Below are 16,875 nucleotides of genomic sequence, written 5' to 3' on the forward strand. Positions count from 1 at the left end.
GACAGGGGAGCGGTGATCACGTGATTATTTCTATAGAAAACGAAGTGTCGGACGCTCCAACCAAGACCCGGTCTGTTCTAACGTGATTCATCCTTTACAATAAGTTTCAGAAATTTGAACCCACGATTACCGGTTAGAAGGTGCACTGCTGTAGTATGTTTGCCAAAAGCAAATATACAAATGTAACCCGCACTACCAACATTTACCTAGAATCTAGATCAAAGCCTGTTGCTGCAGGTACGCTAGACCTAGCCCGTTCTATTTAAATAAGATCAAGCATCGCTGTATCTTTAAGTAGGTTAGTTTACTTCTTACGTTTAGTTGAGTACCCGTACAACCATGAATCACTAACAGTGTCTAAAGTGACATATATTAGGTACGCTAACGTCTACCATCAACATCTCAGCCGAAAGACGTCCACTGCTGGACAAAGGCCTCCCCCAAGGATCTCCACAACGAACGGTCTACCGCGTCTACGTAACTTACTTTCTATACATCTCGCTCGCACTAATATGCGAGTACGAGTGAGATTCATAAAAAGTAAGTTACGTTCTCGATAGCGTTTATGTCAGTGCCAAACTAGTGGTAGCCCATAGGTAACATTCTGAACTACTAGTATAAATTTCATTCGAAAGCGTGACGTGAGTACGCGTTTACGTTAAATTTCATTTTGTATGGGATTTTGAACAGCGCGCCAAGCGGGACGTTTTGGAAACTTTAAATACCATACAAAGTGACACATACGTCATGTCACGCTGTCGAATGAAATGTACACTGGGGGTTCAGTAAAGTTCCCTGTCTGTATGAGAACTACTTTATACCGCAGAAGTATATTTATAAGGGTGTTTATCTAAACGTGACCGACGGAAACGGAGGGCAGAAAACTCTTTGTCTCACTTAAGGTTGAAAAGAAGGCTCGAGTCCTCTTCCTTTCACATTTCTAAAGTTTTTCAAACCACGGAGTTCATTTTTAGGGTTCCGTACCCAAAGGGTAAAAACGGGACCCTATTACTAAGACTCCTCTGTCCGTCCGTCCGTCTGTCACCAGGCTGTATCTCACGAACCGTGATAGCTAGACAGTTGAAATTTTCACAGATGATGTATTTCTGTTGCCGCTATAACAACAAATACTAAAAACAGAATAAAATAAAGATTTAAGTGGGGCTCCCATACAACAAACGTGATTTTTGACCGAAGTTAAGCAACGTCGGGCGGGGTCAGTACTTGGATGGGTGACCGTTTGTTTGGTTGTTTTTTTTTGCTTGTTTTGCTCTATTTTTTGTTGATGGTGCGGAACCCTCCGTGCGCGAGTCCGACTCGCACTTGGCCGGTTTTTATTTTTATCTTTTCCAATTGTTTCTTTTTGATTTTCCTTTTTTGTAGGTTTTAATAATGATTGCTCAGTGACAAAATTAAAAAGGAAGTTACCATTTCATAACTTATGTTATGAAATAAACTAGATCTTTGCGTATCCTTTGAAATTAATCTGCAATGTTCGCAAGCTCATTGTTTGAGCTAAAACTAATTAATTATGGAAGTTTTTATGGTAACAAGCCTTTTGAGGATCTGGGCAATTCACGTAGAGTTTCACTTCGGCGTCTTGGGAACTAAGGAAAGGCATTTATTTAATGACTAACTTGGTTTTCTGTTTAGTATTAGAAAACAAAAAAAAAAAGAAAATTCATTTATTTAACATCTAAAAAACATTGGACAATACTTTAAAATACACACATATAGGTAAAACACATGATCATAGAAAGATAGAGTATGTCTTTACCATTTACATACCCTTTCAATACAATGGTGTTCCGGACATTTCGGTATCTTGTATAATGTTTACCGTTCCTCGTTAGATTTTATCCCAACATACCTTCTATTATAAGCATCAAAGTTGACGTAACCTTTCAACATTGGAGGCGATATCTAGTCCCCTATTTGCTTGGCTATGCTCCGCTCTCGATATGAAGGTGTGACCGAAGCATGTGCAATATGCATGGTCCAAGTGAAAGGCTCGCGTTTTTATGGTGAACTCCTAAGGAGTACTGGGTAGTTCCATTTCATAACTTTGACGATAAACAGGAAATCCCACCTCACCCCGTAGTTCCTCGTAATTGGGGTGAGATGGGATTTCATACAAAGGTGATTTTGGAAGAATGTTGGATCGATTTTGTGATGGGGTCACGTTCGCCGGGGCGGGCGTGGCCTCATACAACCCCCCAGTTCCAGACAGGAACCAGGGTTTCCTAGTTAGCTCAGAGGAGAGAGGGGTACAGGGTAGCTAATAGAAACACAGATGCAAATCGACGGGCTTTTATGCCGGTTTATTGAATCTAAACTATTTAGGGCTTAAGTCTAGCTATCCTAGGCTAAGACGGCGCGGGGTGACTCCGTTAGTCACTACGGTACGCGCTTTTATAGTGGCTCGCGGGGTGCGGTGCGCGGCGCGGCGGGGGGCCGATCGTCGTGGGTGGTCTGCGCAGCGGTGAAGCGCGATGGCTCGGTGCGTCGCGCGGCGGTGAAGCGGGATGTTGTGTGTGCGCTGTTACAGCGCCATCACAATTTTTTATTATTATGAGTATTACTATAGCTCCATTTTAAATTGGAATACATTATTTTTATAGCAGTAGCCTTAAAATCCCATCTCACCCCCTTTTCATCCCTTCTCTCCCCATTCATGGTTATGAATGGGGAGAACGGGAGGGGTGGGGAGGGGGTGAACCCTACTCACCCCATTTTACGGTAGGTACGCCGCTATCTTGTTTAGAAGTTCGAATAAAAATAATAATTTCCCCGTCCCCGTCTAACTTTTGAACATGCAAAAAATTAAAAATCTGAAGAATCTCATGAATTGGACCAGATGAATGGCGGGATGACTGGCGCAGTAAGCGAGCTCACACTTGTTATCGACGCTCGCAAATCCGACGACCGGCACTCTGTCACACTGTAGCGTAATTATATACTGTGCCCCTAGTGTAAATTTCATTATATGTATAGCGTGACGTGACGTACGCGTTTGCGATTTTGAGTTTCCAAAATGTCCCGCTAAGCACGCTGTTCAAAATCCCGTACAAAAATAGACATAACGCAAACGCAAACGCACGTCACGCTATTGAATGAAATTTACACTAGAGGTTCTGGATATTTTTCACCACAGCTAAGCTAGAAAAAAACTAAATATTACAATTCCCAATACAATCAACATGAGAAAATAACTCAAATTTTGCGTCAAACTACTTTGTAATTCTTGTGGATAAAATGCAGTGAATTTTCTTATTAGTTCTTGAAGAATAATGAGAACCTTTATGGGCTGGTGTGGTAAAAATGTGTTTTTTACGCTGTTTTTACCGACTATCGCCATTGGAACAGTGAACTACGTTACTTATTTTCCCAAGGAGACTGCCAGTGATATTCATGACTTGGCCAGGCGGGAACAAGTCTTGCAGAATGCTGCGTCAGTCATAAACGTGTACAACTAAAACTGGAAAAATCGATTAAAATAATAATAATAAAAAGAAAACACTACTTCAGAAAGGATTTTTTTCAACAATACAAATACTCTTTATCGCACACCTCAATAAAAGAAAACAGAAACACAAGCAGAGACACAAGTAGAGGTAGAGTCTGTGCGGAAAGAGAAGAGTCGTGAAATGTATGGGATCCAATAGGTAGGTATTCTACGACTCTTTTCTTTCCGCACAGATTCTAGTACAGTGTTACTTTTCGGTGTAATAGAGCACCAATGCATTTTGCTAACACCAGATTTGAGGTCCCCATTCCCAACCCAATAGACGGAGAGGCAGTCCCGGAAAATGGTACATATTTTATGATAAATTACCGTCGCTCGTGGATATCTGCAACATTACACCAGAGGGGTTTCCAGTGAGTTGCAGGCCTAGAAACCTATTCGCCGCCACGTCAATGAAGTAAATGAAGAAGGTGTCATTAACGCCAAGCCACAAATTGCACAAGGTTAATTAAGATAGAGAGAAACGCCTTTTCTTAAATAAAATATATCATGATAATGAGAGCAACGAAACTTGACAGTTAGTTTGCGATGCGATTCTTTATTACTTGATCCAGGTGTCTGTCAGCTGTACATCGGTGGAGATGAGACAACGAATACCACTTAAAGGATGCAAGTTATTGGTTTGTTGTTGTATTAAGTTATGAATCAAATATAGGACCCGTTCTCTATAAATTAGACAACGTCAGGACTTTTAGATAGATAGATAATCCATTTATTTGTTTGCCACAATACACACAAGATAATCAAAGTTACAACAATGACATACAAAAAACAATCCAGAGAAAAATGGAAAATTACAAAGACAGATAATAGTCACACAGATTTTTACAAAATAGAAAAAGAAAGAAAACATACATAAAAACACTTTTCATACAAATAAATGCTGTATGCATCGCAGCAAAACAAAAGGGTTCTGGCTCAGTATTACGCTTCACCCATTGGAATGGAGAAGCACTGGTATTCTGCCAGGACCAAGATCACGTCAACAAAAATCAGTGAAAAAGATGAAATGGTGAAAAGTTGGTACTTACCTAGTTACCAATACTAACACATTCTTTATTCTTTTCATTTATTCTTTTTTCGTAGTTTCAACTGTTATTCTGACTACCACCGATAAACAGCTGCCAGACCCCTTGGATCCGGTAGTATATCAAAATAACTGTACAGTCGACGTTACAGCTATGTTAACATTTTTTTGCCTTATTACATAGGAATAAGGTGAAAAAGTGTACACATATTATATAGGAGTTTTGACTTCGACTGTACAGTTTAATTGCTGCCATTTTCCGGGGCCAGCTCTTAGTCTATAACGGCATATTGTCAATGCGCGCGTTTTTGCAACAAAGTTTTGAATATAGATGTCAGGTCCGTGCCAAAGAAATCATGTGGAAGAAGAAAGAAGAAATCATCAGGTCATGGAGTGTTTGCTTTTACACATCGGAGTAGGAGGTTTTATTAAATTATAGCGAACCTATGTTTTTTCATTTTTTAGAGTCCCGTACATCGAAATGGAAAAGCGGAACTCTCATAGGATCACTCGTCCGTCTATCACTGCCAATTTGCTCTGCACTGATTTAGTTGAAATTTGGTAATGGTCCCTAAAAGTGGTTTAGTGGGTATAACCTATAAAGTCACTACGCAGAATATGGCTGGTGATTAAAATTTTACCCTGTATCACTGCATAGTATGTACCTATAAAACAAAGTCGCTTCCCGCTGTCTGTCTGTCCCTATGTATGCTTAGATCTTTAAAACTACGCAACGGATTTTGATGCGGATTTTTTGTAATAGATAGAATGATTCAAGAGGAAGGTTTATGTATAAAATTTGTTAACCCGTGCGGGTTAACAAATTTTAAACATATTTTATACAGCCGGAGCGGGTCGCTAGTACACTATACAATACAAATCTTATAAGTCAGCTAAATATCGTGTCGGAAACACAGTTTTCTGTTGCGGTGCAGGATTCGGCAGATTTCCATGGAACCGCTGAAACACTAACATAAATCCGCCAGAACCCCTAGTGTAAATTCCATTCGATAGCGTTCACGTTTGCGTGTATGGGATTTTGAACAGTGGGCCAAGCGGGATGTTTTGGAAACTCATAATCATGTACAAAATGACACTTAACGCAAACACGTGCGTCACGTCACGCTATCGAATGTGATTTACACTAGAGTTACAGTTGGGCCATTTTATTTAAAGTGGTCCCCTACACTTTTTTTCTAATTTGTGAATTTCTATGTTATTAGGTAGAGGCGCCACTGTGCTCGTGATGGTTACATCGGCTCCGTAATATTCCTGTGTTTTAAAAGGAATAAGCGTATAAAACTATATAAAAAGGTGATAATTGTGTAAAGCAATAAACAACGCTACTGTGAAAACGTTATGTACAACTCGTGAATGTGCTAACTACAAAGATAAAAACAGAAAACCGGCATCGGCAATAGTGACAGTTAAACATTTGAAACGGAAGAAAAAGACTATAAAAGAAAAAGACTTGAAACACGCGAAGTGAAACCTAGTGACAATTTTCCCGAAATAAGTGCAAAAGAAAAGTTTTCAAATAATTACTTCAAATCATTTTAACCTCAAAAACACGAATAACGGTACATAAACACGTTGTCACTAAGAAGTTTTTTGATCACAGTGCCATCTGTTTGGAAGTAGCAAAACCTTGTGAACCATCAGCATCATCGTTGAACCCAAGTTTTCCGCGTACGCGCACATTACCAGAAGATACGGGTGATTATCTATAGAGGGCGCAAATATAAACATAAACAATGGATCAGATCCTACAAACTCTAAAAGATATCCAGCTGGACTTATCTAAACAAAAGCAAGATATGAAAGAAATGGAGAATAATATTACGGAATCTATAAATAACAATATAGATAGTAAATTTAAGCAAATAGAGGAAAAAACAAAGAACTTGGAATTAAAAATCGAGCAACAACAAAAAACTATAGACATTTTAGACAAACAACTAAGAAGAAAAAACGTCATATTTTTCGGAGTTGAAGAAAAAGAAAATGGCTACGAAAATCTACTTTCTATCGTTTTAGACATATTAAATAAAAATATGAATATACCATGCAAAAAGAGGGAAATCGAAAATGTGGTCAGAATGGGGAAAAATACTGAGAAAATTAGACCTATGGCTGTCACAATAACAACTATGAGCCGAAAAATAGAGATACTTAAAAACAAAAAATCGCTTGAAAACACGGGAATATACTTAAAAGAAGATTTCTCCCCTACCATATTACAAAAAAGAAAAGAATTACAGGAAACCTTGAAAAAAGAGAGAGAGTCTGGGAAAAGAGTAGCTCTACACTACGACAAGATAGTAGAACTAAAACCTCGCGGCTCAGGACCTCGCACACCCACCGAAAGAAATACGAATAAGAGGTTTATGTCTATTTCACCTGAAGAACCGGAGAAGAACCATCGAGGAGTCCACAACGACACGACAAAACAAACACCGAACACAAGCAATATGAACCAAATACCAAAAAGAAATAAAAAAAATATCGAGTCATTTGTAGTTCGTGAACCAAAAAGTACAAATGCCAATTTGACTTTAAATAAGTAATAAACTACAAACTCCGCCCGATAGCAACGAGCAGCGCCCCTCCAAAAAGCACTCCATAATGAATATCACAAAAAAAGAAGAAACATTAAAGTTCCCCAAGCCGGCTGGTCACCGTGGGGACAGCGACCACAACCCTCCAATTAAAAAGAGACACAAACAGTATATGTAAAGACAGACAAGAATGAAACAAATTGGAGGAGGCCTTTACCCAATATGGGGTTCCTATCAAGTCTTAGTTTAAAATACACAAATATAAAATTAAGTCTAAATATTTTTACTAACTAATTAAAATAAGCTTAAAAAGAGAAAAAAGATAATAGATGAAATAAATTAAGAATTAATAGTATGTACCTAAACGATACCAAGTTTGTAAACTGATAAGGAAATAAAGAGGCTTTTTTATTTTTTATTTTTATTTTTTTTATTTTTTTATTTTACAGTTGGGCCATTTTATTTAAAGTGGTCCCCTACACTTTTTTTCTAATTTGTGAATTTCTATGTTATTTCTACTCAGAATCACGAGCTCTTTCTATCCTAATAGGAGAAAAAAAAGTGTCCCATGGTTTATTTCCCATTCCGTTACCATTTTGGGATACTTTTTTCTCCTATTAGGATCAAGAGAGCTCATTCATGATTCTGAGTAGAGATTACATAAAAAATCCCAAATTCGAAAAAAAAGTCTAGGGGACAACTTTAAATAAAATTGCCCAGTTACTAACAGAATGCCTTTCCTTAGATCCCGAGACGCCGAAGTGAAACTCTTTGCTTGAATCCTCCTCAAAAGGTTCGTTACTATGAACACTCAGCGGAATTAGTTTTAAACAAAGATACATTAATTGTAGAAGAAGTGTCTTATTAAAAATGTGGCCCTAGTTTAATACCTAGTTGAAATAGATGGCGCTGTTTGTAAAGTCAGCAGCAGAAGATGCTAAGCGGGCGAGGTGTTCAAAATGATCTTGACGCGACTTTATTGTTAAGAGAATAAGGGCTCATTAAATTTTAGACGGTGCTAGAACTCGCATGCGAGTATCATTACATTGCGGCATTTGATCGGTCGCCTGAATTGACGTAACCTCAATGGTCCGCAATGTAACTAAAATCGTATACGAGTTCGCGCGCCGTCAAAATGAGCCCTAAGAGCATGTCATGGTAATTTTGAACACCTCGCCCGCTTAAAAATTCTGCTGCTTACTGTATTGTGTAATTACCTACGGAGTTTTGTGGTCATTGAATAGTACGTGGATAGAAAACGTTACCTAACCAAACATTGGACAGAGTAACCGCTGAATATATAATAATCTACATTATTAGTTCACTGTCAAATTAGAAGCACGAATTTTTGACCTATATCGAAGCTTTTGGGAAAAATGCTTTCGTATGTCCGACAGTTCTCCTCAAGGTCGCTAATTTCTACCGATTCTCGTGTAATTTAGTAAACACGTTCGATAATACCAAATGCAGAAATGTTTTTCAATTCAATTATTGCAAAGTTTAAAAAAATGCTATAGTTCATAAGACTTTACATCAGTACTGTAGGCGATAGTCGTGGGCCGGAGCCCCGTAGGCCTACATGCGAACCTAAACCTCTTCGATAGTCTGCAGTTGAGTGCTCTTCAGTAATCGACCTCTTGATACTTTTACCGGCTGCAAAGCTAGTGCACCCACGAAGACCTAGCCTATGCTCAGGGACACTAATTGGAAAGTCAACGGAAACACAATTCGAATTTACACTGTCTATAATGGTCATTAAAATGTTACTTTTACAAACACAGTCTATAATTTTATACCGCATTTAAGTCTGATAAAATACAAATGAGAAAACACTAGAAATCTAGAATAATACACTATAGCTTCCAGAACGTTCCCGAAAGAAAAACCTCGAAATGAATACGTATCGCTATGCGAACCGGTGAAGACGCACTGCCTGCGCGAGCGGCGCGTCGAACATAAGAATGCAATTTTGATTTGATCCCATATTGGGGAAAAATATTTTTGTTAATAACTCTTATAATTTACAATATATTTGAAAGTTCTCACAGTTAGGGCATTAAATATGTTATTCCACATAAATGTATAACATTTTTATATTAATTAAAGCCTTATTTATTGAAGAAGGTGACAGCAACATACCGCTAGTATGGCGCTCTCTCTTTCTTCGCGCCAAGGACGAATCGTCCACCGGGACAAGCGACAGCGCATCGCGCGCGCTATTACCTTGAGTTATAAACTTATTTAATGCCCTATTCTGAACCTAATACTTAAATATAAACTAGACATACGATTCTATATAATAATATAAACTTATTAGGTAAGTACTAGAGTTAGCTGGGTGTCCGTAACATTCTCCCCTCGCTGAACACGTAGTCGCGCCGTGGTCAGCCTGTCCGTACAGGGAGGACAGCCAGCTTGGTAGTGGGACGCCGGAACACTCCGCCCTTGGTTGAGACGTCCGCCATCCGGACCCCTCCATCAGGTCCAGGGTATACCGCTGTGATGATGCCTCTGGGCCACACGTTCCGTGGTAGCGTGTGGTCTCGCTTGGTTGGTCGGCGACTGTCGTGGGGCGAGTAGGGGCAAATACTCGCGTAGCCACCTTCGCCAGAAATGGTCGGCGAGCGCTAGTGTGGCGCGCCAGGTTCGCCGATCTGCCTCCTCGCACTGACCGGTTATGGGTAGGCCCGTGGAACCTCCGAGAAGAAAGTGAGCTGGTGTGAGTGCCTCCTCGTCTTTCGGGTCGACTGACACGTGAGTGAGAGGTCGCGCGTTGACTGTATTTTCGACCTCCGCCAGCAAAGTTCGAAGCGTTTCCTCCTTCGGCGCCCTCTCGTGTAGTGTAGTTGTAAGTGCTGTCTTGACAGAGCGTACAAGCCGCTCCCATGCTCCTCCTTGGTTCGGCGCGCCGGGTGGTATGAATCGCCAGCGCAGCCCGTGTTGCAGCCCGTATTCCTCGAGCTGCGGTAGCCACTCCTCGAAGGCTCGGCGTAGCTCGATGTCGGCCGCCCGGAAGTTCGTGCCGTTGTCACTGTAGATGACTGCCGGCCATCCTCTTCGCGCTGCGAACCGCCGCAACGCCATGATAGCACTGTCCGCTGAAAGCGATGAAATAACTTCTAAATGCACAGCTCTTGTGGTTAAACATGTAAATAGGGCCACCCATCTCTTTTCGTGCCTCCTTCCTATTGTAATGTGTAATGGCCCAAACAAATCTACTGCTGAGTGGGTAAACGGCCTTTGATATGGTGTAATTCGTGCTGATGGTAGATCACCCATCGCAGGGACCTCGGGTTTAGCCTTCCTAATTTTACACATCATGCATGCGTACGCTACTCGGCGCACTGACGGCCTTAGATGTAGGATCCAGTACAGTTGCCTTAGATCGTTGATTACGCGTTCGTTGTTCGCGTGATGACTCCGCCGATGTGCTCGTAATATAAGTAAAAATATGACCTTAATTTTGCCATCCAGTATGATAGGCCTTTTGTTCAGCCCCTGGACCGGTGCGGCGTTGATGCGTCCACGCATCCTCAGCAGTCCATCCTCCTCTAGCACCGGGTCCAGGCCGTAGAGCCGGCTGCTCGGCGGTATAGGCTCCCCTCGTGACAGCCTTAGTAGCTCGTCGGGGAAGGCTTGCTTCTGCGAATACTGGAACAGTAGGTGCTCTGCTTTCTTCAGATGGTGTAACTGGAATGCAACATAAGCTTTATTTTTTAAGCGTTCAATAAACTGGAATATCCTTGCTGTTGCATTTAAGAGCCTGTCATAGTTAGAAAATCTGTCTGGGTCGGGTATGGGGACCTTATTTATAGATGGCGCCACTTGTGTAGCGCAGCAAACCTCCTCTAGCCCTTCGGGCTCTACAGGGCGAGTGTCGCCCTCTACCGGACGTTCTTGAGGCCATTCAGACTCCGGCTGCCTCAAAAAGTCTGGTCCCTCATACCAAAGGCTATGCGCATGTACCTGACGCTTCATGTCCGGTCGACTAGCCACGTCTGCCGGGTTAACTTTGGTTGGTACCCATCTCCACTGATGGGTTCGAGTGAGCTCTGCTATCTCGCCTAGCCTGTTTGCCACGTACATCGAGTAGCGTTTAGCGCCGTTTCGCACCCAATGCAGAACCGTTGAGCTGTCAGTCCACATACAGACCTTTTCAACGTCGAAACGATGATGTTTCAGTATAGTCTCCTTTAACCTTGAGCCTATAAGAGCTGCCTGTAATTCGAGCCTCGGGACGCTCAGCTGCTTCGTCGGGGACACCTTGCTCCGTCCGCCGATTAGAGTAATTACATAATCTGACTCTACCTCATATCTCCAGTATGCGACGCACGCGTAGGCCTGAGTACTTGCGTCCATAAAAATATGCAGCTGTTTCGTCGACTTCGTGTCCACTGCAAAGTAGCACCGGGGTATTCTTAAGGCTGTGACGGAGTCCATCGCCCTCAGCCACGCGTTGAAGGCTTCTACATCCTCCGGTGGCAGCGGCTGGTCCCACTCGATTTTCTTACTCCAAATTTTCTGTAATACACATTTCGGTGATATAGTATAATGCGCTAATAAGCCTAATGGGTCATATATGGACATGACAGCTGAGAGCATTTCTCTCTTCGTCGGGGCTCTAAGTTGATCCTTGACCTCCTGAGGTACTCTTAATAATTTCGTATTAAAGCCGAGTTCGCCAGTTTGAGGGTTCCAAAATAATCCTAATATTTTACTTTCCTTGTTACCCAGCTTCGCGGGTGTTTCTGTTTGTAGCTCCGCTGGTATCTGCTTGCGGAGTAGCTCGCTGTTCGAGCACCACCCGCGAAGCTGGAAGCCGCCACGCTCGTGGCACTCGGCTACTTGCAGGGAGCTGGAAACCAAAGCAGATTCATTTTTAAAACTTGCTACAAAATCATCCATGTAATGGTTAGTAGTTATTTCCTCAACAGCTAATTCAACAAGGAATTCTTTTGCGTTATCTAGTGCATTCTTATTTCGCACGCAATGTGCCAAAAACGGGCTCGAAGCTGCTCCGAAAATCATACTATTCATCTTATAAACCTCAGGAACGCTCTTATTATTCTCCCTCCATAAAAATAACTGACTCGGCTGATCCTCCTTACGTATCCTTACTTGCAGGAACATTTCGGCGATGTCTGCGACGACTGCGTATTGCCCTTCTCTAAACCTGTATAATATTCCTGGTAAAGACTGTAGTAGATCGGGGCCCTCTAAAATGTGGTCGTTCAAACTTTGACCATTAACCTTTGCCGCAGCATCAAAAACTAGCCTTAACTTGCCTGGTTTATTGACGTTAGTCACTCCAAAATGTGGTAAATAAAAGGTCAAATCACTCTCCGTCTGGCGTTCGTTGACCTTTTCGGCATAACCCTTGTCTACCAGATTTTTTATTTGAGCCTTATATGCCTCCGAGTAGTCCTGGTCTCGTTTCATTTTTCTCTCGGTTGAATGAAGCCTCCTTATTGCATTGGTGTAGCTTGGTGGCATCGTTGTGTCGTCCTTGCGCCACAGCTGACCGACCTCGTACCTATTTGATTCAATTTTCTTACAGGTTTGGTTGAAGATCTCGACCGCTCGTTGCTCTGCCGGGTTACTTTTATTTAAATTTTTTATACCTAGTGAATCCATCTCGAAATGCGACTTTACTAAGTCGTGCAGCTCGACCTCCTCCTCATGGCAGTGCAGTGCTGAGTATTCTTCTTCTTCAGCGAGTAGTCGCATGAAGTGGGCAGGTGTAGTTCCGTAGACCACCCATCCGAGACGACAGCGTACTAAAGCGGGCTCGTCCTTCTCACCCACTCGCACCTCCTCTGGAATAGTTAAATACCAATGATCAGACCCTATTAATAGTCTTGGCCTCACTGTGCCGTCATAACAGGCATCCTTTTTAAAATCAACAATATGCTTGCAGTTCATAACGTCATCACGGATTGTTTGTTTACGTAGTCCGAGATACTCTACTGTTTTAAACGTGACCTCGTAGGCTGGCAGATTACGACCTCTGACCTTTGCTTTAACACGGCGACTAAATTGATTCCCCGACTTCATATCTAAAACGCCATTCACATTCAGGGGAATCTGTGGACCTGTGATGCCGACTTCTTCCATTAATGATTGTTCTGCCAGTGAAATCGAGCTGCCGTCGTCTAAAAGGGCGTATGTGTTGACCCTCTTCAGCGGGCCCTCCACAGTTATCGGAATTACCTTTAACAGTACCGCTGTACTTTGCTCCTCATCCGATGTAGCGTTAACTACCGTCGTTGCCGTTGTCTGCTCGCTATCAGTCGTACCGCACGCCTCTGTGCTCGGCTCTGTGCGAGAGGGACAAGGGCGAGGTGGGGGCGGTGCTTGGTATCCCGCCGTTCGCGACGTTGTTTCATTACTATGAAGCAGCTTGTGATGGACATAGCGACAGCCGGTTACGCCGCAGCCCTTCGCCTGGCATTGCTCACGGCTGTGTCTCCTTTCTAGGCATTTAAAACATACTTGATTTCCCTGTGCCCACTGTAGGCGTTCTCCTATAGACATACCTTGCATTTTCTTGCAAACACTAATTCTGTGTACTCCGCCGCAGCACAAACAAACTTCTACTGATTTTACCTCTGTTATGTTATAGCTTTTCTCGGGGGGCTTGTGCGTCAGTGACTGAGTTTGAACCTTATTATTATAATTTCTACTGTACTTGTAATCGTGTCGCGGCGCCGGAGTCTCTCGTGGCGGCGCGTATTGTCGCGGCGGCTGCTCGCGCTGTACAGTAGGCCTCCTGAAACTAGACTTCACGTGACTAAACTGCAGCTCTACGTCGCTTTCCTCGATTAGAAACTTTGATAAGAGCGTTAGCTCAGTTTTGCCTTTACTCATGTTTTGAGCTGCGTACGAGCACCATTTTGACCTCAGATGTGGGCTTAGCCTTTCAGTTACCTCTCTGATAAGGAGCGGGTTATCTCCGTAGTTCTTCTTGTCCACGTGTATTAGAGTACTTACAATGTTTGCCACCTTTGTAGCGAAATGATTTAAATTAAGGGCGCTCGTTCCGACGTTCGGCAATCTCCGCAATTCTTCTAAAGCTCTATCTATAATTAGGTCGTTTCGCCCGAAGTTTTTCTGTAGTATTCTAATAATTAAGTCGGGCTCTGACGCCGTAGCCAACAAGTGATGTACACAGGCGCGCGCCTCCCCTCGTAATGAATTACGTAGACGCGCCATATTTTCATAGTCACTGAATTCGTACCTTTTTGTTGTTTCCTCGTATGCCTTGAAGAATATCTGCCACTCGCTCGTGTCGCCGCTAAAATATGGGAGCTCGTATACCTGTTTAGGCGGCTTAGGGCGTTTAAGATCCTTTAGTTGATCGGCGAGGGCTTGAAATGCTGCAGCAGCGTCGCTCATGAACGCCGTGTCGTTCATTCCTCGCTCCTGCTGCTCTATCTTCACTCGTGGTGTAGACGTGTAGGCCGCCTGCTGCCTCGGCGGAGCCGGCTGTGGCTCGCGGGCATAGGCAGACGTGTCCTCGCGCTCACTCTGACGGGGCGCAAGGTCAAAGTCCCTATGATATTGCACTCGCGGTTGATTACGAACTACACCGACAGTTTTCAAAGCTTCTGAACGCGACGGCCCTACGTCTCGTTCGTAGTGTTCGTACCGGGGTTAATCTTTACTTTATGGACCGTCGATTTTTGGGGTGGGGAGGGGTGGAGGGGGGAGGGAGGGGAGAGGGCTACCCCCCAGTCCAACCCCCATGGCGCGGAACCCCATGGTTATGGAGATATCCATGGTTAAAGTTTGTATGGAATTACTATGAAATAAGGGATTACAGCAAAATTTGAAGGGGGAGGGGGTGAGGGGTGAGGGGGGGCGCGCTTCGCCCGAAGGCCCGCTTCGTCGCCCCTGAGGTCGCGAGCTGACGAGACCATAGCTCGCTTGTGGACGTCGCCGGCTCGCTACGCTCGCCACCTCCCCCTCCTGCGCTTCGCTATTTGGTCTCGGTCGCTCGCTGACCTCGGGGCTACTCCGCGAGCCTTCGACCTCAGCGGTGAAGCTGTTGGATCTGGGGGTAGCTCCGGCGCTGCGGAAGAGCAGCCCTTCCGCCCTCGCGTGACAAAGCACGCTCACTGCACTCGGCTCCGCAGCTTCGGCTTACTGGTCGCCTTCGGCGACCAGCCTCAGCCGCTCGCCTCGCTCGTTCCCGCGCTCCGTCACGGCGGGCGAGGGCTGCCCTCCCTCCGCGCCTCCGTTTTTGGAATTGCTCTCTAGGGGTAGGACAGACAAGCCCACGTGGATAGTGGGGTGCTCTGATTCGGTTTTTAGTGACCTTGAGATTCTGGTGACCAAAGATTTCGGCGACCTTGAGATTCTGGTGACCTTGAGATTCTGGGGATAAAAAATTTGGTGACCTTGAGATTTTGGTGACCATAAATTTCGTGACCTTGAGATTTTGGTGACCTTGAGGATGGTGGTGTGGTATAAAAGGTAATATAAATGAACACAAAACAGCACCTTTCGACATCTGCTATGACATTACTCCTTTATTTCATAGTAATTTCATACAAACTTTAACCATGGATATCTCCATAACCATGGGGTTCCGCGCCATGGGGGTTGGACTGGGGGGTAGGCCTTTGCACCCTCTACCCCCCCATACCCAACACTCCCTCCAAATCGACGGTCCATAAAGTAAAGATTAGCCCTGTTCGAGTCTATTCAATAGTCGTTCGTCTTCCGCGGCCCGATTTGCTAACAAGTCTAACAACGCTTTAATTTGATCTATTTCCGCACGCTTAGAGCTCGACCGATGCGAGTGTAACGACGGCGTGTTGCTCCCGTCTCGGCCGTCGGTCGCCTCGCCGGTGGGATGCGCGGGAAAAGATGCTTCGCCGCCCGCTGGGACCTTCTTCTTTCGCGGTTGCCGTACCGCAACCTTACGAACCTTCGGTATAGCACCAGTCTTCTTTAATTTGAATGAAAGTGATCTCGGTGAATACGTAGCGGCGGTCTTGATGATCGCCTGGACTTCTGCCGGCTGCAATGTAGCTCCGCCGACGGCCTCTGGAACCTCCTGTACGTTGCGGTCTCCCTGCTCGGGATCCTGTTGACTCTCCTCCGCGTTACGCTTACTTGACTTCGATCGCGTAGTCATACCTAATATTTTGTCCATTTTTAATAATATCACGAAAAGTCAATCATCTAATACACATTAACCGCCTTTAAACCGGACCGAGCCTAAATATCGATCGCGACGAAATAATGTCCACGCGCTTTATAACTGTTTATAACCTCCTCGCGAAACGAACACGACGTAAACCTAAAAATCACTACGACGCTACGTAGTAATAACAATGCCTCCTAGCCTATATTACGCGTGATTCGACCGCACTGAATTTACTGTTCAAATTTAAGCACTCGCGGACACTTTTCACTTCGGCGACCATGTCTTGCACGACGCTATTCGTGGGGCACTCCTCCTGAAGCTGCAGGTCTTGATCCGACGAGGAAGGACCACGCAATGTAGGCGATAGTCGTGGGCCGGAGCCCCGTAGGCCTACATGCGAACCTAAACCTCTTCGATAGTCTGCAGTTGAGTGCTCTTCAGTAATCGACCTCTTGATACTTTTACCGGCTGCAAAGCTAGTGCACCCACGAAGACCTAGCCTATGCTCAGGGACACTAATTGGAAAGTCAACGGAAACACAATTCGAATTTACACTGTCTATAATGGTCATTAAAATGTTACTTTTACAAACACAGTCTATAATTTTATA

General features: G+C 43.9%; 1 protein-coding gene across 1 annotated transcript; it reads right to left on the reverse strand.

The window, feature by feature from the left end:
- Window positions 1-9,589: 9,589 nt before the first annotated feature.
- On the reverse strand, window positions 9,590-16,253 carry LOC134662728 (uncharacterized). Its single transcript, XM_063518998.1, has 3 exons — window positions 15,856-16,253; window positions 15,023-15,182; window positions 9,590-14,638 (listed from the first exon to the last, which is right to left on the reverse strand). The coding sequence occupies exons 1-3, from the start codon at window positions 16,251-16,253 to the stop codon at window positions 9,590-9,592; spliced, it is 5,607 nt and encodes a 1,868-aa protein (XP_063375068.1).
- Window positions 16,254-16,875: the final 622 nt, after the last annotated feature.

This window comes from Cydia amplana, chromosome 3, assembly GCF_948474715.1.
Source record: "Cydia amplana chromosome 3, ilCydAmpl1.1, whole genome shotgun sequence".
NCBI lineage: Eukaryota > Metazoa > Arthropoda > Insecta > Lepidoptera > Tortricidae > Cydia > Cydia amplana.

Bases quoted from the DNA above. Each gene is read 5' to 3' on its own strand.
- LOC134662728 (XM_063518998.1), bottom strand. From the start codon at position 16,253: ATGACTACGCGATCGAAGTCAAGTAAGCGTAACGCGGAGGAGAGTCAA. The intron at 15,183-15,855 runs GTTAGCAAATCG...GCTCTTCCGCAG, and splicing joins ATTAAAGCGTTGTTAGACTT to CGCCGGAGCTACCCCCAGAT. The intron at 14,639-15,022 runs GTCAGCTCGCGA...GCGCCCCGTCAG, and splicing joins CACAAGCGAGCTATGGTCTC to AGTGAGCGCGAGGACACGTC.